Source organism: Perognathus longimembris, chromosome 11 (genome assembly GCF_023159225.1).
Source record: "Perognathus longimembris pacificus isolate PPM17 chromosome 11, ASM2315922v1, whole genome shotgun sequence".
NCBI classification, from domain to species: Eukaryota; Metazoa; Chordata; class Mammalia; order Rodentia; family Heteromyidae; genus Perognathus; species Perognathus longimembris.
The window spans coordinates 41104519-41129086 of NC_063171.1; the positions used below are offsets into that span (position 1 = coordinate 41104519).

Consider the following 24568-nt stretch of genomic DNA (forward strand, 5'->3'; position numbering starts at 1 on the left):
CTAACCAGAATGAGGACTGGAAATATGGCATAGTGGCAAGAGTGCTTGCCTCAAAATTAACCAGAGCAGCCATGTGCTGATTGTTCATCCCTTTAACTCTTAACTACTCAAGGGGCCCAGGCAGGAAAGTCAATGAGATTATCTCCAAATTAACCACCAAAAAGCCAGAAGTGGAGCTGTGGATCAAGTGGTAGAATACTAGCCTTCAGCAAAAAGCTCAGAGACATATTGCCCACAAACATAAAAATAATAATTAGAGCAAAGGGGCTTGAAGATGTGACAATAGAGCACCTGCTTGACAACCACAGAGCTTTGAGTTCAAACTGCTGTATTCAATACTATTCAATGGGGGGGGGGGGGTGGTAGTGAGGGGAAGGAAGGCAACCACCCAACCAGGGTGATAGGGAGAGAGGTAAAAGCTGAGTAGTTCTGTTGAACTAAAAAATAAATTAAAAGCCAGGTGCTGGTGGTTCATGCCTGGAATCCTAGCTACTCAGGAAATCCTAGCTACTCAGGAAGGGAAGCTGAGATGTGAGGACTGCAGTTCAAAGTCATCCCAGGCAGGAAAGTCCATTGGATTTGATCTCCAATTAACCACTAAAAAATTAGAAGTAGGAACTATGGCTCAAAGTGGTACAGTGCTATACTTGAGCAATAAAGAGAGTTCAAGGATAGTGCCCAGCACAAAAAATAAAAATAAATACAGAAGAGTTAAGTTCAGCCAGGTACCAGTGGTTCACACCTATAATCCTAGATACTCAGGCTGAGATCTGAGAATCATAGTTTGAAGCCATCCCAGGCAGGAGTCTGTGAGACTCTCATCTCCAATAAACTAGTCACCCCACCCCCCAAAAAGCCTGAAGTGAAGCTGTGGCTCAAGTGGTAAGCACTAGCTTTGAGCAACGGAAGATCACGGCAGTGCCAATGCCAAGGCTGGGTTCAAGCCCTAGGACAACAAAAAACAAAAGTCCTACTTTCAGTTTGGCTCTACTTTCCATGGCTTACTACACAACAAGTTATATAGTCAATGCTACTGAGAAGTCTGGTCTACATAATGAAATGAGAGTATGATTTAATATTACAATATGTGAACTTTCATTCAGCACACTGATTATTATTATCAATTTCTATGAACATCAAGGGAGTTTGTGAAGGCAAATGTCATTCTTCTTTACAGCTAACTAAGAAGATCTCTTTGGGAAAAGGTAATGAATTTTACCACACACTTGCCTCTGACCAGCAGTGATTGTAACATTCTCCGCAGGCAGAGGCACTGAAGACACATTAGAGGCAGTGAAGATCTTGGTTTCAGAAAGCTGGAAAACAGAAGGATTATTATTACTGGTGTCAGATAAGCTAAAGGCAGAACTTGGCATAGGTTGAATTCAATACTAAAAGAATTGGGGGGGAAAAAAAGCTATCTACTCTGAAGAATCCTGAATGTATTGATTTTCAAGCCTGCTCAGGTTTTATCTAAGGATACACTAGAATCAAGGGACTAAAAAAAAAAGTGCAGAATAACATAATCACATACAGACTAAATACAAATAAAGGTTCTCCTACTCGTCATACAAAAGAGAAAATCTCTCCATGTTTTTCTATTACAGCTCCTAACCAGCACCGACACCTTTTTTCTTCCACTATTCTTTTCCCAAACAAAACAAAATAAACTAAAAAGTTAAGAAAATTGTTGGCTTTTGAACAATAAAAAGGGTTAATTATGGTGAGGTGAGGACTTTTTTCAAGAAGTTTTCCCTTTGTACTACACAGGTCCTAGGGTTTGAATTCAGGGCCTACACATTGTCTCTGAGGTTTTTTGCTGAAGATGGGTGCTCTACCAATTGAGCCACAGCTCTACTTCTGGCTTTTTAGTAGTTAACTGGAGATAATTGTCTTCACAGATTTTCCTTTCGTAGGCTGGCTTCCAACCACAATCCTCCCATCTCAGCCTCAAGAGTAGCTAGGATTACAGGTGTGAGCCACTAGCATCCTGCTTATTACACTTTTAAGTCATCTAAATTAGGTGATCAACTACAAAAAGTTAACTTTTCCTACTAAATAAAAGTTGACTTGTGATTTTATTTTACTTCTCAAAATATCCTCTCAAATAATCAGGAAATATACCCATTTTCTGAAAGTTGCTTAAGAAGCTAAATTTCAGAAAGCAGAATCTGACTAAATTCACAAGACAGTCCAGTTCACCTATAACAGAAAATAATCATTCTCTGATACTGCTGCTAAAGCTTTAAAAACTCAAAACTGGGGCAAGTGCCAGGGCTAACAAGTGGAATCCTGACTATTTAGGAGGCTGAGGTCTCAGTATCGCAGTTCAAAAGCCAGCTTGAACAGGCAAGTTTCTGTAAGACTCATTTCCAATTAGCCACCAAAAAAGCCAGGACTGGCACAAGTATTAGAGCACCAGCCTTAAGCAAAATATCTAAGGAACAGCACCCAAGTTTTGAGTTCACGCCCCAGTATGGGCACAAAAACAAACAACTTTAAACTGACTGACTGGAATACACCATCGTAAACACACAGAAAGGTTAACAATGAAGTTCTCCTCTGTATAACTAATACAAGTTAATAAAAAAAATAAATAAAACAAAACAGGACCAGCAACCTGATAGTTTTGACATGTCATTTCCTCGTGACCACAAAAGCTATCTTGCCCAACTATATATAAATATAGGATATTAGGTTTCAAAAATATTAAAAATATACATAATCACTGGAAACAATCATTCAGAGCCAAAGCTTGACTGTAATCAGCAAAATTGTTGTACTCGGGTAGTAAGGTAAAAATCAGAGATTATTTTATGTGCCATTCATCTTATGAAGGTTCCAAGTTGAGTCAAACTGGCAGATAGACAACTGTATAATTCATCTCAATTACAGTTACTGAGTTGGGCTTCAAATAATTAAAAGGGTTTCAGAGCCAATCAGACTGAAAACTTGAGGATTTCATACTATAACACTCATTCCACACCCACTCGCAACCCATTATTGGACTTTATACCAAATAATGGTTCCAAGTAGATTCATGTGCCACCAGCAGCTATTACTCAAAGTTCTACCTGCCTAATTCCATTTGTGGTGCCCTACCCAACCACCATCTTTTCCTGGAATAAATCCGACAATCAGATATTGGACTTACACAAGTGCACTTGCCCTTTCCACAGTGTGGTTCCAGAGTCCTGTTCATGCCCAGTCTCCTTCATATAACATATGTGAAATGTTCTGGCTCAGAACACTATTTTGGATGTAAAAGTTTTGGGTCAGAATCTTATGGGTGCATTTTAAGGGGTAGAAATACACCAATTTTCTATCCCTAAACACCACTTAGGGATAGAAGGCGTTAATAAGGAATGTCCTGGGGATACCTACATCTTCATTCCAATCTTCAGTTCCCCACTCTTCTGTCGCAGTCCTCCATGCACCTGGGAAGAAAGGGAAAATTGTGGAATAATTTTAAGTATAAAACATGCAAAAAACAATGCATTCAAATTTTTATTAATTAATCAGAAGCAATTGTTGGGCTTCAGAGATGAGAAGACTATAGAAAGGGAAAGCTCAGAGAAATAGGATTTTGTTAAGATGATTTCAGTTTTTGTTAAGACGATGATTTCAGTTTTTGTTACATAGCTGCAAGGTGGAGAGAAGTTTTGGAAAGAGATGGACTAAAAATGCATGCACACAAACACTAGATTTAAAACTCCATGCAGTACCATTAAAGACCACAGTTCTACTAAGAGCTCTACTAAAGAGCTGTGGGCCTTAATGATATAGTAGTTATACAGTGAAATGGTGGCAGACAATTCAAACTGAAATATGATAACTATTACCTATGTGCTATAAGAGATAAAACTTTAAGCAGTCTGAAGATGGATGACAGCACAGCAGTGAAAGAGAAATATAAATAAGTGGTAAAATAACCAAGAATAGGTTTGAAAGCCAGAGTACTGAGAACTATGAATTATTGGAACTAAATGAAAAAATATACCCAGAAGTCTAATTATAAATGTTATTGGTTTAACTGAGAAATTTAAGGAAAGCTCCATGTATTTAAGTCTTTTTGGAAGACAGTAGGTTAAAAATCCGGTATGAGCAGTAACTATCAACCTAATCCTACTCATACAGAATATGGAATGTGACCTTTGAAGATCATGGCACAAACAACAGAAGCATGTAAGTTCCTCATATTGTAAGCTAGGATATACAGTTTCTATGGGAAAGGTATATAGACAAAGCAGCTTTCATATCTCTTTCCTTCATATAATTTCACAAAATGCCCCTTCATAAAGAATTTGGGTGAAAATATTTGATGAGAACCAGAATTTTCCCCTTCAACCAAAAGACCAGAGTAAGAATTTGTCTGGCTGTATGGCATTTTCTCCTCTACAACTGTATTAATTAAATAACTCAAAAAAGTCTTCTCTCCAAATAGACAATTTTTTTTTTTTTAAGAATTCAAACCAGGGGGGCTGGGGATATGGCCTAGTGGCAAGAGTGCTTGCCTCGTATACATGAAGCCCTAGGTTCAATTCCCTAGCACCACATATACAGAAAACGGCCAGAAGTGGCACAGTGGCTCAAGTGATAGACTGCTATCCTTGAGCAAAAGAAGCCAGGGACAGTGCTCAGGCCCTGAGTCCAAGCCCCAGAACTGGGGGGGGGGGGGGGGGGAAGAATTCAAACCAGGGGATGGGAATATGGCCTAGTGGCAAGAGTGCTTGCCTTGTATACATGAAGCCCAGGGTTTGATTCCCCAGCACCACATATATAGAAAATGGCCAGAAGTGGCACTGTGGCTCAAGTGGCAGAGTGCTAGCCTTCAGCAAAAAGAAGCTGGGGACAGTGCTCAGGCCCTGAGTCCAAGACCCAGGACTAGCAAAAAAAAAAAAAAAAAAAAAAAAAAAAAAAAGAAGAAGAATTCAAACCAGGAGCCTGTGGCTCATGCCTATAATCCTAGCTACTCAGGAGGCTGAGATCTGAGGATCATGGATCATAGCCAGCCCAGGCAGAAAAGTACAAGACACTCTGATCTCCAATTAACCACCAGAGAACTGGAAGTGGTGCTGTGGGTCAAGTCATAGAGGGCTAGCCTTGAGCTAAAGAGCTCAGGACAGTGCCCAGGCCCAGAGTTCAAGCCCCATGACCAATTAAAAAAAGAAAAGTAATATAAATAAATAAGAATTCAAGAATGTGGGCTGGGAATGTTGGCTTAGTGGTAGAGTGCTTTCCTAGCATGCATGAAGCCCTGGGTTTGACTCCTCAATACTACATATACAGTGGTGCTGATAGAGCACTAGTCTTGAGCAAGACTCTCAGGGACAGTGCCTAGACCCTGAGTCAAGCCCCAGGACTGGCAAAAAAATAAATAAATAAATAAAATAAAAAATGGCTGAGCATTATGGCGCAATGCATCAGGCAGGCTGAGGCAGAAAGGCAAGCATTTAAAGCCAGCCTGAGCTATACGGTGAGACACTGTCTCAGATAAAAAAATAAAAAGGCTGGCATCTAGACATTTCAGCCACTGAAGAGAAATATTTTAATATCTACAAAAACAATCAGAAATTCTTCTACATACTTACTAAAGGAAAAACCCTTATTTCCTAAAGGAAAAGACATTATGATGAATTTCCCATAAAATCTTAAAACTGTACCAAGGAAATTCCAAACCATTTACTAATGACAATGCCCTTAAAAATCAAAGTCTAGTGTCAGTTATACAAGTTATAAATAAGTCACATTTCCCACTCTATCTGTTGATCCCACTCTTTTCCTTTGACATCTGTCTCACCTTGGTGAAATGGAACTCAGTACTACTTATACACAATTGTAGACTTAGAAGTTATGTGATCTAGTCTCTTTATACAAGAATTTTCCTTATATACTCAGGTGACTTCAACTGGGATAGAAAGGAAGAATGTAAATACTGACTTGATGCTTTCAGGAAGTATGGTCATGGCTAAAGAAGAAAGCCATTTTGAGGAAGCAAGAAATAAAGACGGAAATGCTCTGAACAGATTAGGGCATACATTCCCTCAGCATAAAGCACAGACAATGTAAATGCTGAATATTCACTAAAAATTAAGAGTGGGCACAGAAAAAGCAAGGAAAAGGCAGAAAGAAAAAATAAGCAGAAAAGACAGAAAAATGACATATCCACAGATATTTCAGTGCATAAAAAAATCTATTAAAAAATATCCGGGGCAGTTAGGCGCCTGGATGTATCATACCAGGAGCAGTCTCAAATTTTCGGGGATAATTTGACCCCTCAACCCCAATGAAATCAAGTCCTGAAAAAAAAAGAAAAGAAAAGAAAAAACAACCAGTGAAATTTTGTTTGTGAATGAGAATGTCTGCCCCCAAATACATAATTCCCACTGTACCTGTGGATATTTTAAGGGGAGGTTTGAATTTATTTTTAAATTAAAAAGGGAATTTGAAATTTGCTATTATGACAATACAAAAAGAGATCATGCATGAAGGTATGTCAGATGAAGTCAACAACAGAAATGCATGAAGCTACAAACTCAAAATCCTTTTTCTCATTGATAAGATGACAGTAGCACCATTTATCACTATGTGACTAAGGACTTCATAAATAGAGTTTCTTTTCTAATTATTAAAAATAAATATTCAGGGCTAGGAATGTGGCTTAGCCGTAGAGTGCTTGCCTACTAGCATGCATGAAGCCCTGGGTTCGATTCCTTGGTACTATATAAACAGCAAAAGCTGGAAGTGGCGCTATGTTTCAAGTGGTAGAGTGCTAGCCTTGAGCAAAAAGAAGCCAGGGATAGTGCCTAGGCACTCAGTTCAAGCCCTAAGATTGGCAAAAAAAAAAAAAAAAATTTAAAATTTACTTCATTGTTTTTATAACCAGATATTAGTTGAATACAGCTAAGGACTAGGACATCAAGCCCAACTTTCTATTCCATGTAAAAATAGATCCCTTAATTTCCATCATCTTTTCTTCCAAAGACTAAAAACTCAAATATTCAAGAACAAAGTATATTTTCAAAAAAGCAGTAGGCTTTTAGTAATGAAACTGTTATGACTACCTCTACAAATCCATCAGAAAATGAATAGTTCTAATGTTTCTAAAATATAGTAAGTTAAAACACAATATTCCATAACTTAATCATAAAGAAATTTTAAAATGTGTTTATAAAATAGCATCTTGCAACATTTAGTACCTAAAGCATAATGTGTGCTAATGAGAAGCTGGTTGTTTCAAAGACCCTCCTAAAGACCAAGCAACAAAGGTAAGAGTCTTTAAAAGGGAATATGAAAACTTCAAGTGGATATAAAGTATCTTTTACTTCAGGGTCTTCTAGTAACCCATCCCCTTTAGTAAGAGGAAAAGCCTTGCTCTCAGGTGTTGGCTTTTCTAGACAGAAGTAAAGTATGTCAAAGGAAGAAAACACTCTAGAGCCTAAAGGCTGCTCTTATTAAAAGCAATACACATGTATCTTTTACCTTCAAAACACATCCTGTCCTACCCAGAAGTCTAAAAACCTTAAAGATTTACAGTGTATCTAAATAAGTACCAGAGTTAGATAACAATCTTACTCAAATCTTATAATAGTCCACCACACCAAGAAGCTACTGAACAAAGAAGGAAGCCTGGTGAATTCCTTCATGCTCCCATGTTAAGATTTCTCAAAAATAAAGAAAAGAAGAAAAAGCTTCTTAGTATCAGAAAATGAATCAACAGTATGGACTCTGATTCTGAACCTTGTTCATTTCTACAAGTAGTACTTTAATTGGTTGATTTTGGATTATTTTGAAAACATAAAAGCTACTATAGTACAAAAATTAGGAAAAACAATCAGAGCTTACAAATGTTATAATGGAAAGAGCACAAGATTAACAGTCAAATAATTCTAAGACTAGCATAACTTTAATTTCAGTGTCAGTTATGTCACCAGGAAAGTGATACTAAATAATGCCTACTTTGAAGCCAAGCCATGCATGAAACTGTTGACTGTTTTCTCCAATTAACCACACACACACAAAAAAAGTAGAGGTGTGATCTAAGTGGCATAGTGCTTTGAGTGAAAAAGCTAAGCAAGAATGATTCCCTGAGTCCAAGCCTCAGTACTGACAGGAAAAAAAAACAAAAAAAAAAACCCACAATGAGAATTGGGTACCAGTGGCTCATATCTATAATTCTAACTACTCAGGAAGCTGAGATCTGAGGATCATGGTTCAAAGTCAGCCAGGGTAGTAAAGTGTGATATTCTTATCCCCAATTAACCACCAGAAAACAAAAATGGAGCTGTGGCTCAAAGTGGCAAAGTGCCAGCCTTGAGTGGAAAAGCTCAAGGATAGCTAACACCCAGGCCCTAAGTTCAAGCCCCATGACCAACAAAGACAAAAGAAAAAGAAAAACAAAAAGGCAATGTGAGCCAGGTGCCAGTATATACTTCCTAAAACACTGATGAGGATCAAGTAGAATATATTGTTCTCATAAGCACACGTAAGTATGATGTTAAGTGAACAGAATATATAGTAGTTTAACTGCCACCCCTTTCTGACCCTATCTTTGTACCCTAATACAGGTGGCTAGTCTTCCACTTTTTTTTGTTTTTGGCCAATCCTGGGGCTTGAACTCAAGGACTAGACACTGTCCCTGAGCTTCTTACCATTTGAACCACAGTGCCACTTCTGGCTTTTTCTTTTCTTTTTAAATGTTTAAAAATAATTTATTTATTAATTAAACAAAAATTTTTTGACAAGGTGTTGTGCAAAAAGGGTACAGTTACATAGTAGGGTAGTATGTACATTTCTTGTGCTATCTTATACCCTGTTTTTCTTTCCCTTCCCTAGGTCAGGTAGACATATATACAATACACAATGTGGCTTTTTCTTTTTATGTGGCATTGAGGAATTGAACCCAGGGCTTAATTATGTGCTAGACAAGCAGTCTACCACTATGGCCTCATAGCCATGCCATCTTTTTTGTTTTGTTTTGGTTTGGTTTTTGGTTTTTTGGTACTGGAGATCAAACCCAGGACGTTGTACCTGCTAGACAAGCCTTTTAGCACTGAGCTACCATCCCAGCCCCCACTTTTTTTAAAATGTAATTATAACCTCATAGGAAAATATTTCCTGAGCCGAGGGTGTAGCTCAGTGTTAGACTGCTTGCTTAGTATGTACAAGGTCTGGATTTAACCTATAAAACACACACAATTCTTAAAATTCCCAAAGACAAAAACTGAAAAGTCACTCACTCGTCCCATCATCTGGTTCAAAGTGGCCTGTGTTGTTCCATGTATTGCCGCTACTATTGCCATAGTTTTCATCAGTACTGGCTGGCTCTGCATAATCAGCTGGATTAAAGGTTCTAAGAAAAGAAGCAAAGAGTTTTTAAAAGAAGCTTCAGTAAACACTACCTCAAAGAGTACAATAAAAAATTTTATCTTATCCACAATATAGATACATCATACACAATTCTATAATCTCAAATGCTGTCTATTTTTTCACACTACTCAAAATGTAATCTGGGTGCCAGTGGCTCGTGCCTATAATCCTAGGTCTCAGGAGGCTGAGATCTATGGATCACCGTCTGAAGGTTTGAAGCCAAGACAGTCTGTGAGATTCTCATCTCCAATTAACCAGCAAAAAGCCAGAAGTAAAGCACTGCTCAAGTGGTAGAGCAATGAAGCCAAGAGCAAAAGGCCCCAGTTCAAGCCTCAGTATCAATGTATGAATATGCACATACACACTCATCACTGTACACAGCATATACTCAAAGATAGAGATAAATTACCCAAGTGGTTAATACATATCTCTGGAAATAAACCCTAAGTCTATACATTTTTCTAATTAAATAGTCTGATTAAATGATTCTTAAACATTTTAGTTAAGGTTGTCTATTGTTCACAGGGGAAAAAAATTAAAGGCACTGGGCCAAAGAAACTCACCCCATCCCTTGCGCAGAAAATCTTCCTCCCCGTCTGCCAGAGCCACCTAAAGTGGGGTGGAGGCAGAGAAATTATGTTAGAAGTTGATACAAAACTATCTCAACAGTTAAAGCAGCTTTGGAATAGTAGGTAGTTGATCTATCAGATGTTTTACCTCCTAGTCCCACATAGAACATAAATTAATTTAACAAAATACGACAGTCGTTGATTTTTTTCCCTGCTTAAACTGACTAGATTGACATTTACCTTCTTTCTTATTCCCCACATCAGTAATTTCTAGAATATGATTACCATCTTATGAATCAAGGTAACAGATTCCATGCTAATTTATTTTTAAATAGAGCGGCCCCTACAGAACTAAAAAAGAACTTGCCCTCAATATCCATCCCCAAAAAACTGATCACCTCTGCCTCGGCCACGGCCTCTTCTGCCTCTTTCTGTACCTCTTCCAGAAGGCCCTCCACTTTTGGTGCCATCCAATCCATTTTCCTGGCCCCGAACTAAAATACAAAAAAACACACACACAACCAATAAGCAAACATCAATATAATATGCATATGTACATATATACATATGCATGCTGTATAAATAAAGCTTTGGGGGAAGTGTTTTGGCTCAAAGTGGCAGAATGAAAAAGTTCAGGGACAGTGCCAAGGCCCTGAGTTCAAGACCCACGACCAACTTGGGGAGGAAAAAAAAATTTTTAGGGAGACAAATTAAGAGAATATGAGCTGGAAAGATAGGATATGCGGAAATAGTAATAAGCCATGACAGCAGGCTATGAATCCAGTAACTACAAATTTTATGCCAGACTAATGGCCATTGGTAGAAAAGGCTTCTGTGTATTATTAAGATGCCAAGTCTTGGGGCTGGGGATATGGCCTAGTGGCAAGAGAGCTTGCCTCGTATACATGAGGCCCTGGGTTCAATTCCCCAGCACCACATATACAGAAAATGGCCAGAAGTGGCGCTGTGGCTCAAGTGGCAGAGTGCTAGCCTTGAGCAAAAGGAAGCCAGGGACAGTGCTCAGGCCCTGAGTCCAAGGCCCAGGACTGGCCAAAAAAACCCCCCAAAAAATGCCAAGGTCTCAAGAGGGGACAAGTATAAAAGGCAGTATAATCATTCCTGCCTGCTGCCTAGAAGAGACCTAACAGATCTCCTGAATCACTGACCCACAGACAGTTTTGATAAAGCCCCATGCATACATTCTCTTCCACGGCTGGCACCTCTCCCCCGTCTTGGTGGCCCACCACGTCGCCGACTATAGTCCCTGTCCCGGTCTCGATTTTCTTTGCCTTCCTCATTGGATTCCGTCTGTCCACCATCCTTCTGTCCTGAGACTCCTTTCTTCTTCCCGACCATCTCCCAGGAATGCTAAAGGAAGGTAGAGCATGCATGTCTAATCAATACAGATACCAATCAGGAAAACTTATTATTCTCTCAACATTCACATTAAAAGATATTTGCACTAATGTTTAGGAAACAAGGAAGAACTTTAAGTCAAATTTTGTACCTACCTGCCCAAACTGAAGTTCTTTTGCAGATTTTAAAAACCGTTTGAGATGAGGCCTTACTATATATATTGTCCCTAACCTCAAACTCACAATCCACCTCAGCCTCCTGAATTGCTAGGATTATCAACGGGCACCACTGTATCTAGCTAAAATTCAATATTTTTTTTGGCAGTGTAGGTACTTAAGGTAATGGATTTCAGAGATCTCTTCCAAAAGATCTCTACCCAATTCAGTTGCTCAGGGTATCACAGCACCTAGTAACCTGTTCCTATCAAGTGTGTTCCCTTAGCTGATAAAACTAATTTCTTTTGGAATGATCAACACCCAGTGTTTTATACTTTTATTCTTAACTGACAAAGGGGGGGAAAACCCAACAACCTAAAGATTTGAAAACATTATTTTTGATGCCAGCCCTGGGGCCTAAACTCAGGGCCTACACACTGTCCTGTCCCTAGCTTTTTTGCACAAAGGCAACTGCTCTACCACTTGAACCACAGTTCCACTTCCAGCTTTTTGGCAGTCAATTGGAGAAAAGAGCTTGTAACTTCCCTGTAGAGGCTGCCTTCAAACTGTGATCCTCAAATCTCAACCTCCTGTGTATGTTAATTCTTTAATTCTTTTTGTTGGTGATGGTGGTGGTGGTTGGGGGGCTTGAACTCAGAGCCTGTTCACTATCCTTGATCTTTTTGGCTCAAGGCTAATGAGTCACAGCTTCACTTCCTGTTTTCAGGTGATTAAATGGAGATAAGAGCCTCACAGACTTTCTTGCCTGGGCTGGCTTTGAACCATGATCCTCACATCTCAGCCTCCGGAGTAGCTAGGATCACAGGTGTGAGCCATCAGCCCCTGGCTTGCACCACCCCCCACCCCCACCTCCCAGTCCTGGAGCTTTAACTCAGGGTCTGGGTACTGTCTCTGAACTTCTCTTGCTCAAGGCCAGCACTCTACCAATTGAATCACAGTGCCACTTATGGCTTTTTCTGTTTCTGTGGTACTGAATAATCAAACCCAGGGCTTCATGCATGCTAGACAAGCACTCTACCACTAAGTCACATTCCCAGCCCTTCTCTCTCACTTTCAGGGCTCTTTTTTTTTTCCTTTGAGAGGGAGTACTAGAGTCTGAATTCAGCCTCTACTTGCTAGGATGGTGCACTCTACCACTTGAGCCACAACTGTGGTCCTCTCTTTAATTATCCTTCTATTTCTATCAGCTTAAATTAGTTTTACAAGAAGCTTCATTATGGGGGGCGGGAGAACAGTAGAAATCATGTATGTAAAATGACAAACATCTTTTCAAACAGTATTTTCACATGTATTGGTCAATGACTTTACAGTATGTCTCTAAAACCAAACAATTACTAAATAAACATAAAAAGGTCGAGGATAGACCTACCAGAGGATCACAATAGCTCAACAGCTATGTACATATGATTATGTAAGATGAAGCTAAGCAAAATGAACTCCAAGAGATGGAAACAGGAGGATTTTATTGTTGTCATTATATTTAATGTACTAGGTGAATTTCCTTTGGCATTCACCTTGTGGTCACTGTATATGACTTTGGTACACTGGATATTATATATATGCTTATCTGAACTATAGGGAAGGGAAAGAAAAATGAGGGACGGTGTAACAAATAGGACAAGAAATGTACTCACTGCCTTATTATGTAACTGTACCCCTTCTGTACATCACCTTGTGAATAAAATTTAAGTTAAAAAATTTTTTTAAAAAAGAAGCTTCAGGGGCTGCGAATATGGCCTAGTGGCAAGAGTGCTTGCCTTGTATACATGAAGCCCTGGGTTTGATTCCCCAGCACCACATAATATAGAAAATGGCCAGGAGTGGTGCTATGACTCAAATGGCAGAGTGCTAGCCTTGAGCCAAAAAAAAAAAAAAAAAAAAGAAGCTTCACTGACATTTTCACAATACACATACATACAATATATCCAAATCAAACTTGCCCCTTTATCTTACTCATGTTTTGAACCATATTCATCCTCATTTATCCTCTCCATTTGCCAACCTTCCTCCCTTCTCCTACCCCTACCCTCAACAGAGCTTGTTTTACTTTCAGTCATTCTTTTATGCTTCTCTTAAAGGACATTCTTTAACAAGACTGGGTATTTGTATTAACTAATAATGGCATTAAATTACATCATATCACTCCTATCTCCAATTAACCACAAGAAAATCAGAAGTGGCGCTATGGGCTATGGTTGAGATTTGTAGAGCACTAGCCTTGAGAAGCTCAGGGACAGCACTGAGGCCTTGAGTTCAAGCCCCACAACCAACGAGGAAAGGGGAGGGCTACTGGATAACTTAGCCTTTTTTTGTTTTTCTGTTATGTGGTTCCCAGGAATCGAACCCAGGGCTTTATGCTTGCTAGGCAAGCACTCTACCGCTAAGCTACATTCCCAGGCCCACTACCAGATAACTTAGAAGTAACTTAGTTCCACATAATTCCAACAGATTAATGGATGTATAAAAATGTAGCATATAGGGGCTGGGGATATGGCCTAGCGGCAAGAGTGCTTGCCTCGTATACTTGAGACCCTGGGTTCAATTCCCCAGCACCACATATACAGAAAATGGCCAGAAGTGGTGCTGTGGCTCAAGTGGCAGAGTGCTAGCCTTGAGCAAAAAGAAGCCAGGGACAGTGCTCAGGCCCTGAGTTCAAGGCCCAGGACTGGCCAAAAAAAAAAAAAATGTAGCATATACCTACAATGGTATATTATTCAATCTTTAAAAGCCATGAAATTCTGACCTATATATAATATAAATACTGAAAACATTCTATTTGAAATCATTAAAAAAAAGTACAAAAGACAAATGCTGGGGCTGAGAATATGGCCTAGTGGTAAGTAAAGTTGCCTCATATACATGAAGCCCTGGGTTCCATTCCTCAGCACCACATAGATAGAAAAAAGCCGGAAGTGGCGCTGTGGCTCAAGAGGTAGAGTGCCAGCATTGAGCAAAAAGAAGCCAGGGCCAGTGTTCAGACCCTGAGTCCACGCCCCAGGACTGGCAACAAAAAATAAAACAAAAGGACAAATGCTGTATTAATTTCACTTATATGAGACAAAATCACATATACAAAACAAGAGGTTAATAAGGGCTGGAAAAAGAGAAATGGGGTTATTTAATGCATACAGAATTACGAAATTATTTAAATGCACATGAAGTCACTGAATTAAACACTTGGCTAAGATCATGTAAACGAGCCCATGTTTATAATCCACACTAGGCAGGAGATAGGGAATATAGTTTGAAGGAAGCTCTGGATAAAGTTATTGCAACCCTATCTCAACAATAAGTTCAGTGTGGTAGCATGTGGTCCTAGCTATGTAGGAGGTTATCAGAAAAAAGGGATCAAGGGCTGGGCTGATACTAAGCAAAAACATGAGAACAAATCTAAAAAATATTTATAAGCAAAATACTGAAAGTGTGACCCATATAGCACTTGCCTAGCATATGAGAAGAACTTGGGTCAATCTCCCAAAATTGTTCCTCTCCCCAAAATGTTAAGTACCAAATGTTGGTTGGTATTACTTGTAATTCTAGGTAAGGAGGTTGAGAATGAGAAGATTATAGTTAAGAGGACAGCCCACAGAAAAGATCACAAAATTTTAGCAGTGGCCTACTATCCTGAGCTATATGGAAAGATGAGATAGGATCAGGGGCCAGGCCAGTCTGGGATGAGAAAGTTTGCAAGGCTCTTTTTTCTCCACCGAGGAAACTAGATGAAGTAGTACACCCCAATGATGATGATCAGAAGCCTCAAGTAGGAGGCTCAAACCATGCCCAGGCAGGAAGTAAGACCCAATCTTAATAGTGAAAAACAGCTGAAAACATGGCTCAGCAGTACCACACCAGCTTAGAAATCATGTGGCCTTGAGTCAAAACCTACTATCACAAAAATAAATCTAAAAAGAGGACAAATTTGGGACTAGGGTTATAGTTCAGTGGTGGAGAACATGCTTAGTATGTATGAGGGCCTCAGTTCAGCCCCCAAGCTTGCCCCCTAAAAGTAGTAAAATTATATGCTGGGCACTGGTGGCTCATGCCTATAATCCTAACTGCTTAGGAGGCTGAGATCTGAGGATTGCAATTTGAAGCTAGCCCACAGTTCAAAGCCAGCCGGGGAAGAAAAGTTCCCATGAGATTCTTATCTCCAATAAACTTCTCATAAAAGCCAGAAGTGGGGCTGTTGATCAAGTGGTAGAGCATTAGCCTTGAGCACGAAGAGACTCAAGGACAGTACCCAGGCCTTGAGTTCCAGGACAGGCAAAAAATGCAGCAAAATTTAAAACATTTTGAAAGCTCAACATCATAAAGAGCCTATAATAGTTTACTAAATACAGCAATTATATAAAAGATTAAGTATCCACCAAAAATGCAGCAGTAAGCTGCCCCCGCCCCCATCCGTCACCTTTATCCCTGGCCATTTCCAAAGTGGTCCTCTATCAAAATGTTTTCAATCCAATAATTAAAATATTTGGTATTAAAAAAAAAAAGAATGCAGCAGTAAGTACCTTGCTACCTACTCTTCTGACCTCAACTTATTCTTATTACAGTTGCTGTGTCATTTGATGCTCACAGAAGCTTTAATCCCAAAGGCATAAGAACCCTGTGGCTAAATCTGCATCATTAAAATCAGAATTTACTGTAGTTTCAAAACCTGGCAAGTCAGGGAGGGAAAGGGTAAGGGGAGGGGGGAGGGGGGTATGAGGAACAAGGTAACAAACAGTACAAGAAATGTATCCAATGCCTAACGTATGAAACTGTAACCTCTCTGTATATCAGTTTGATAATAAAAATTTGAAAAACAAAAACAAAAACAAAAAACCTGGCAAGTTTAAGGAGCTTGCCACCTTTCTTCTTCCCCTGTAAATACTTTAACTGCTAACACCAGATGGATCCTATGAGGAAAAAGAATTACCATCATCATCCTTAGATACTATCCGTTTTCTGGTGGGCCTAAACCTTCAACATTCCTAGCAGCTGACTTTGCTTCCCACTGGTTTCACCAGTAACTATTTACTTGTGGCATAAGCCTATATTTATTCTCTGGCTTATTTATTTTATTTATTATTATTATTATTTTTTTGCCATTCCTGGGGCTTGGACTCAGGGCCTGAGTACTGTCCCTGGCTTCTTTTTGCTCAAGGCTAGCACTCTGCCACTTGAGCCACAGCACCACTTCTGGCCGTTTTCTGTATATGTGGTGCTGGGGAATTGAACCCAGGGCCTCATGTATATGAGGCAGGCACTCTTGCCACTAGGCCATATCCCCAGCCCCTTCTCTGGCTTATTTATTTGTTTCTATTTTTGATAGGTTAGGCTTGGAACATTAGACAAATGGAAGGTAAAACAAATGAGACCTGTGGAAAAAATAAAATAAAATTATGCTGCTACTGGAGCTTGAACTCAGGGACTGGGTACTGTCCCTTAACTTTTTCACTCAAAGTTGGTGCCGGGCTGGGAATATGGCCTAGTGACAAGAGTGCTTGCCTCATTCGTATACATGAAGCCCTGGGTTTGATTCCTCAGCACCACATATATAGAAAAGGCCAGAAGTGGCGCTGTGGCTCAAGTGATAGAGTGCTAGCCTCGAGCAAAGAGAATCCAGGGACAGTGCTCAGGAACTGAGTTCAAAGCCCCAAGACTGGCCAAAAAAAAAGGCATGAGAGGTACTACCACCTCTCCCCGCCCCCCCGCCTCCCACCCTGTCAAAAAAAAAAAAAAAAAGAAACAAACAAGAAGTATTAAGACAATTATTCTACAGTAAACCAAAAGTACTCTTGTCATATTTACTGGGCAATGAATTTTCAAATGAAGTCAATGATTTAATCTGGCACTACATTTCTGGGAGAAAAAAAAACAAGTTCAAATATTTTAGAATCCTTGCCTAGCATGCACAAGACCCTAGGTTGGATTTCCAGCACCATAAAAATAAGTTTTCCACTAGTGTTAACTGCAGTGGATGAAAAAGGCTTAAAAATTGCATATAATTATAATTTGGCACAAACAGAAAAATAGAATTTTCATAAAGTAGGGAAAAAGTGAAAGAAACCTCTTTAAATTAATTTCAGGTTAACCAGTCCTTCTTATCAGTCTAGCGTTGACAAACACTATAGTTTCTTTGCTACCTCAACAAAATGAATTTCAAGCAATTAAACAGTATTATGCAATGCAAAGATGACAAGGATTAGGATATCCTAAACTCAAAATGAAGTATGACTTTGCTCAACAAAAATTAAAATAGGGGGCTGGGGATATGGCCTAGTGGCAAGAGAGCTTGCCTCGTATACATGAGGCCCTGGGTTCGATTCCCCAGCACCACATATACAGAAAACGGCCAGAAGTGGCGCTGTGGCTCAAGTGGCAGTGCTAGCCTTGAGCAAAAAGGAAGCCAGGGACAGTGCTCAGGCCCTGAGTACAAGGCCCAGAACTGGCCAAAAAAAAAAAACCAAAAACAAAAATTAAAATAGATAAGCAAAAATCTTCCATGATTAGTAACTTAGGGCTATCAAGCACCACTAATAATTCACAATAAGTCAAGTGTTGGAAGGTCCCTACACTGGAATGCATAATTCATTCCAGACCAATGAGAAGAGACTTAATTTCATCTGTTTTCTGCAATGACTATTATCTCTATGAAAAGAATGTGTTACACACAAATTGTAAGTATTAGCAACCCACAACAAACAATCCCCAAATCATCCTATTTGGGAATCTTTCTATTTGGGAAAAAAAAATACCAGCTTAGGTATTTTTTGCCCTACTTGCCCTACTAGCTATTTTTACATTATTAATTATTAGCCTTCCAACCCAAGACCCTCATTCTAAAACATTTTATTAGCACTCTACCGTGTCTGGGTTTCCTTCCAGCAGAACATTGATGGCTCTGTTGACATCTCCATTACAGTCATGCAAAGCAATCACACACTCATCCTGGTTCTTGCCTGTGATGTCAATCAACTGAAAGAGAAAAATCACCAATCATAAAAAAGATTATAGCACAAGCAAAAGAAGAAGCCAGCCGGGTGCCAGTGGCTCACGCCTGTAATCCTAGCTACTCAGGAGGCTGAGACTGAGGATCGTAGTCCAAAGCCACCCCGGGCAGGAAAGTCCCTGAGACTCTCATCTCCAATTAACCACCAGAAAACCAGAAGTGCCCTGTATCTCAAGTGGTAGAGCTAAGAGCTCAGGGACAGCACCCAGGCCTACAGTTCAAGCCCCAGGACTGAGAAAAAAAAAAAGAAAAGAAAAAGAAAGCCAGCCAGAGCAAAAAAAGTTCCAAGAGATTCCATCTCCAGTGCCAGTCGAGGTGATCAAGTACAAGACCCTGAATTCAAAGTCTGGTACCACCAAAATATGTAAAATGTATAGTTCTACTTCCAAAATATTAACACCTGTAGTTTATGATTAGGATCAAAAGCATAAAGCAATCAAATAATTAAGTAGCAAATAGAGAATCAAGACCTGAAACACAGGATTCAACCTATCAATTTCCACATTTCTGAGATCCATAGCTGCTTCAAGTTGCTGTATGTGATAAGAGAGCTTAGCATATATGATGCCCTAGGTTCAATACACCAAAACATAAACATTACATACACACACACGCCCCAGTACACATCAATAGTCATTCAATAAAATTAGAAGGTAAAACCATTAAACAGGTAAACAGTTATCTATCCAAAGACACCATAACTCAGAAAACAAAAGCACCTAACATGTATTTTTGAACAATTATTTCAAAACATATATAAGAATCCTAATGAGCATCTACAATATTTGAATATGCTTTAATCTTTCTTTTCACTAAGCTTACAGCAAAATAGTGGTCACTCACTTGTTTCACCTTCTCCTCAAAGTCAGCATCATTATGGTCCGAAATCATCTGTGCAAGTCGAATTTGTTCCGCAGTGGCCTTGGAATTGAGATGATATCAATAAAGTTTAAGAAAGAGGCAAGAATTCAGAAATAAGTGGAACCTAAGTTATCAATCTCTATCTATATTCTACACCACCTATTTTCTTTTTCTTTGTCAAATGTGCAAGCAAGCCCAGTGGCCCATGGCTCAAGCCTAACTACTCAGGAGACTGAGTTCTGTGGATAAAGGTTTCAAGCCAGCCAGAGCAGGAAAGTCAGTGAGACTCTTATCTCCAACCAACCAAAAGCTCAGGGACAGCACTCACACACTGCATTGAAGCTATAGGACCAGAATCAAAATAAACAATAAACTCTGACAAATAAATGCCCAAGCAACAGGGCCCTGGCTCACACTTGTAATTCTAGCTACTCAGGAGGCTGCCAGTTCAAATTCAGGCAGGACAGACTAATTTGTGAAATTCATTTCCAATTAACCAACAAAAACTGAAGGGGAGGTGTGGCTCAAGTAGTACAGTGTCAACCTGGAGCAAAAAAGCCATGCCATGCAAAAGTGGGAGGCCCCGAGCTTAAGCCCCAATACTAGCACACACACATACATTGAAAACCGAGCAATAAAGCTCTGTTTAAAATGCCTTAATTAGCAAAATGACAGAAACAGAATGAAGCCATAACTATTACTTTTCTTTTGGTCCAGGTCCTGTCTTGGTACTTCATGTTTTTGCTTATTGCCTAGCACTGTACCACCTGAACCATGACTCTAACTCCAAAGTTATAACTGTTTCACTCTATAATCCTCCCAAAGAACAGTAACTTTTCCACAATCTTCACAGTTAAAGGGGCTTTCATCTCAGAATTACATTACCACTTTGAAACACAAGCCCCTACTGGGAATGTAGCCTAGTGGTAGAGTGCTTGCCTAGCATGCATGAAGCCCTGGGTTTGATTCCTCAGCACCACATAAACAGGAATAGCTGGAAGGGCACTGTGGCTCAAACAGTAGAGTGCTAACCTTGAGCAAAAAGAAGCCAGAAACAGTGCTCAGGCCCTGAGTTCAAGCCTCATGACTGGCAAAAACAAAAAACAAAAAAAAACCCACAAGCCCCCTTAATTCACATTAATGTATTTGCAAAGTTGGACTGGGGTGTGGACAACCAAGCATGAGGCAGAATTCAATCCATAGTACTGGAAAACAAAAGTTGTACCAGTTGCCTATGTCTTCAATTGCCAATGCTATCTCTTATTACGTCTTATTGCAAGGAAGATTTAGCCCAAAGATAGCCTCATTATATCTTCTGAGCATCTAAGTGTTATGTAAAGTTACCAAGATTTTATTGCTACAACTGAAATTAATTTTTTTTTTTTTTTTTGGCCAGTCCTGGGCCTTGGACTCAGGGTCTGAGCACTGTCCCTGGCTTCTTCCCGCTCAAGGCTAGCACTCTGCCACTTGAGCCACAGCGCTGCTTCTGGCCGTTTTCTGTATATGTGGTGCTGGGGAATCGAACCTAGGGCCTCGTGTATCCGAGGCAGGCACTCTTGCCACTAGGCTATATCCCCAGCCCTGAAATTAAATTTTAAGTACTAAAATTCCATTGGAAAACAGATAACAGAAAAATGCATAAGGGGAAAATTCTAGTCAATTTATATGACAAGAGCCATAAGTAAGTCATTCATTCAACATTAGGTACCAACATACACCAAAGTGGTTATGGAAAACATATCTAAATCAAACTTAATACCCACGTGGTTAATTTATTCCTTGAGATCTAAAACTGAGCAATGCTCAAGGGTGTCTCATTTGTTAATTTTGCATGAACACAATGAAAACACCCACTTCTCATGGGAAAGGAAAAATCAGGTAAGGCCTCACTCAGCAAGATCAGAGGGGAAAGTTTGTAATTTTGTCCAGACAAAGGCTGGCTAGCTTGATGTAAGGCAAATGGTCCAGTAAATAAGAAAATGATGTTACAGACACAAAGCATAAAACCTAAATCAAAGCACTAAGCTATATAACAGTATTAGACAACACAAAAGCCACATTTTATCATAGCCACTACCAGGCTCCTACTTAAAAAAATTATATAAAGCGTCAAGGACAAGATAACAGTAAGAAACCCACATGAATATTTCAAAGCAGAGAATGATGCTATATATTTCATGGTAACAAATATCAACCAGCAAAGCTACCCATGGATCCACATTCCCTGTATTTTTACCTGTGGCCGCTGCTTGTGCTGTGTCTGATTTTGGTTTTGAGGTTGTTCCCAGTTTCCCCGGGCTCGGTTAGTGCCCACCGATGTCATCATTTACAGTATATACAAATAACAGTATTTACAAGGTAGGATACTGAAGATTGAAAGAGAGAGAGAAAGTTTAGACACTAAGTATAGGCAAAATATTTTAAACTTCAACCAGTACCTTCTCCACCCAACAGCACTTTCTTCGAAGGAACAAACCACAAAGATTCACCAATACTTGAGACAATTGGTTTGATAAATTCCTTAAGGACCTACAGATGTTACTCCATTTTTTTTCCTCAATTGGTCATGAGACTTGAACCCTGAGCCTGGGTACTGTCCCTGAGCTCTTCAACTCAAGGCTAGTGTTCTATTACTTTGAGCTGCAGGGCCACTTCTGGTTTTCTGGTGGCTAATTGGAGCTAAGAGTCTCACGGACTTTCCTGCCCCGGCTGGCATGGCTTTGAACCATGATCCTCACATCTCAACCTCCATTTTTATACCATAAGAACTATACAAGGGTGGATATGTATTGCAGTTTCCATGCAGAGCAGAAGGCCCAGAGCCAGAGCCTCAGCACGCTGCTATCACGGCCACCAATGTATAGTATACAGTTTGTACATACTTTTAAAAACGTTAAGAGTCATGGTTTAGTTACTGTTATCTTTAAAGCAAGCAAAACAATGTTAATCAAAATCTTTTCTGTACAGTAACTGAAATCCTTTTGACAAAGAAAAGTTTCTAACAAAGCCTGGAAACAAATAAATGCCTTCCAGGAGCTGGCCTCCCAGCAAGGCTCAAGTTGAGCTGGAAAAACAGTAAGTTCAAGGCCAGTCTGGGTTACATGGCAGACTCAGGAGTGAAGGAGCCAGCCAGCCTTCAGGAAGAGAATTAACTCTATATTCTAGAGAAATAACCATTTGAAATACTGTATAGCCTGTAAGTGTAGCTCAGTTAACTCCCTAGGTTCATTACCTAGCCTGCAACTAGTGTATATATGTGTACACACACATACATTCCACCTAAGTAAGCAGCCTTTTCTCTGCCTTACAATTGTTTTAAAGCTCTTTCTGTTGGTCTTATCTCTTCAGGTAACAAGAATTCCAAGTAAACCTCCACACTCACCTTAATAAACCAAACACATCTCCAAGTTTTGGGGGAAGGGCTTTCTAGGAAACTTTTAAACAAGATATTAAAGCCTACAGGATGATTTCTGTCTTTAGAGACACTAAACACAAAGGGCCTTCCAAAAACCAGAACATTGTTTCTGTTAAGAAATTTCTATCAAGGATTCTACTGAACTCATGCTCTTTCATTCATACTTTGTTTTAAATGCATTTAGTAAATATTCACCATATGACCGATGGCTCAAGATGAGAGGTTATTTTCCACTGTTGTATTTCCTTCGAGACAGAACAAATTATACTTTCTTGTTCTCTATTTTTTTCTTAATGGGACATTACACAGAATTCCAGATTACCCAGAAAATACTGCTAAATGTTGAGGTAGTAAGATCTTTCTAAAGAAATTGTAAGGACTATTAGGGAAATAAATTCATCTGTTTCTTGGATGACACAGAAAAAGCTAACATTCCTATGGATAAATGCTTCACTGAGTTGGGTCAATGGGTTGCTTTTCAATGTAGTTATTATGAAAAGTGGTACATACTCTACCAGAAAAAAAGATTTTTAAAGGCCACTTTAGTGGCTTTTTTTTTTGGGGGGGGGAGGAGTTGTGGGGCTTCAACTCAGGGCCTGGCAGGTATTCCTGAGCTCTTCAGATCAAAGCCAGTGTTCTACCACTTTGAGCCACAGTTCCACTTCCAGTTTTCTGGTTGTTAACCGGGGATGAGCCTCAAGAACTTTCCTGTCCAGCCTGGCTTTGAACCACAATTCTCAGATCTCAGCTTCCTGAGTAGCTAGGATTACACAGGCATGAGTAGCCAGTGCCCAAGTAGTACCATTTTTTTTCTTTTTCACCATATGTCTTCCTTCTATATACATGTACACACAAAAGCCTGCAAATACTTTGAGCTAGTACAGAAGTGGAAGACTTTGGGGATGGTGTTTGCTACAAAGCAGGCTGGCATCTTAAACAAAACATTATACTTAATTTTTAAAGTGTTTAACAAGTTATACTAAGTTTTTAAAGTATTTAACAAAGTACTCCATGAATACAAACCAATAAGAGGAAAACAAAAGCAAGTTAAAACTAGAGGGAAAGTTTTTTGTTGTTCTTGGTTTTTGTGTGTGCCAGTCCTGGAGGTTGAACTCGGGGCCTGGGCACTGTCTTTGAGCTTTCTTGGTCAAGGCTAGCACGCTCCAACTGAACCACAACTTTACTTCCAGCTTCTTGGTGGCTAGTGGACTTTCCTGCCCAGGCTGGCGTTGAACTGCAATCCTCAGACCTCAGCCTCCTAAGTAACTAGGATTACAAACATGAACCAGCAGCATCTGGCCAGCAAGTTTAAAAACTGTAAAATAGTTTCTAATACAGACTAGCCATCCCCAAGTTCCCTACCCCCAACTTAACAATATTGATTTCTACACTGCATACAGGTTTTTTAAAACAAGCTATACCACAAATATAAATAAGCTATATCAGTCATTGTACATTTCCAGTCAAATATGATTTTCCAGTCAGTATGATAGAAAGACATTTTAAAAATATAACCAGGAGGAAAAAAAACCCAGCCTGATGTCTTTGCTTAATTAACTTCGCGTTCCTGTACAAGTGCTTTAAAATGTGCGACTTAAGAGTTTTACTACCTAGATAATAAAACCTAGCAACAGGTCTAAACTAAGTGATCTGTAATAGATCACTTGTCGATACAGTGTTCATAACTTTTTAGTAACAAGCAGAGACAAATACCCAGAGTTATCACCATAGAGATGGGGAATCTTGTTACTCTTTCTTGGAAAATAATACTTAAATGAGGTGGGATGAGAAGTATTGAAGATCAAGGAACAAATTCAAGTTTCATCGA

At 39.5% G+C, this 24568-nt stretch overlaps 1 protein-coding gene across 38 annotated transcripts in view; it reads right to left on the reverse strand.

The window, feature by feature from the left end:
• Positions 1-24568, reverse strand: part of Ubap2l (ubiquitin associated protein 2 like) — a 55685-nt gene that overhangs the window by 28447 nt on the left and 2670 nt on the right. For 7 of the 38 annotated variants that reach the window (XM_048357853.1, XM_048357855.1, XM_048357857.1 and 4 more), the window contains exons 2-11: positions 21562-21691; positions 19308-19385; positions 18320-18430; positions 11105-11306; positions 10337-10432; positions 9933-9978; positions 9240-9352; positions 6240-6299; positions 3385-3437; positions 1231-1316 (exon numbers count right to left, since the gene is read on the reverse strand). In XM_048357853.1, the coding sequence (XP_048213810.1) occupies positions 1231-1316; positions 3385-3437; positions 6240-6299; positions 9240-9352; positions 9933-9978; positions 10337-10432; positions 11105-11306; positions 18320-18430; positions 19308-19385; positions 21562-21651 (935 nt within the window). In that variant the 5' untranslated portion in view covers positions 21652-21691. Of the gene's footprint in view, positions 1-1230; positions 1317-3154; positions 3251-3384; positions 3438-6239; positions 6300-9239; positions 9353-9932; positions 9979-10336; positions 10433-11104; positions 11307-18319; positions 18431-19307; positions 19386-21561; positions 21961-24568 lie in introns of those variants that run through there. The other 31 variants (XM_048357875.1, XM_048357868.1, XM_048357867.1 and 28 more) reach the window with 17 other exon arrangements.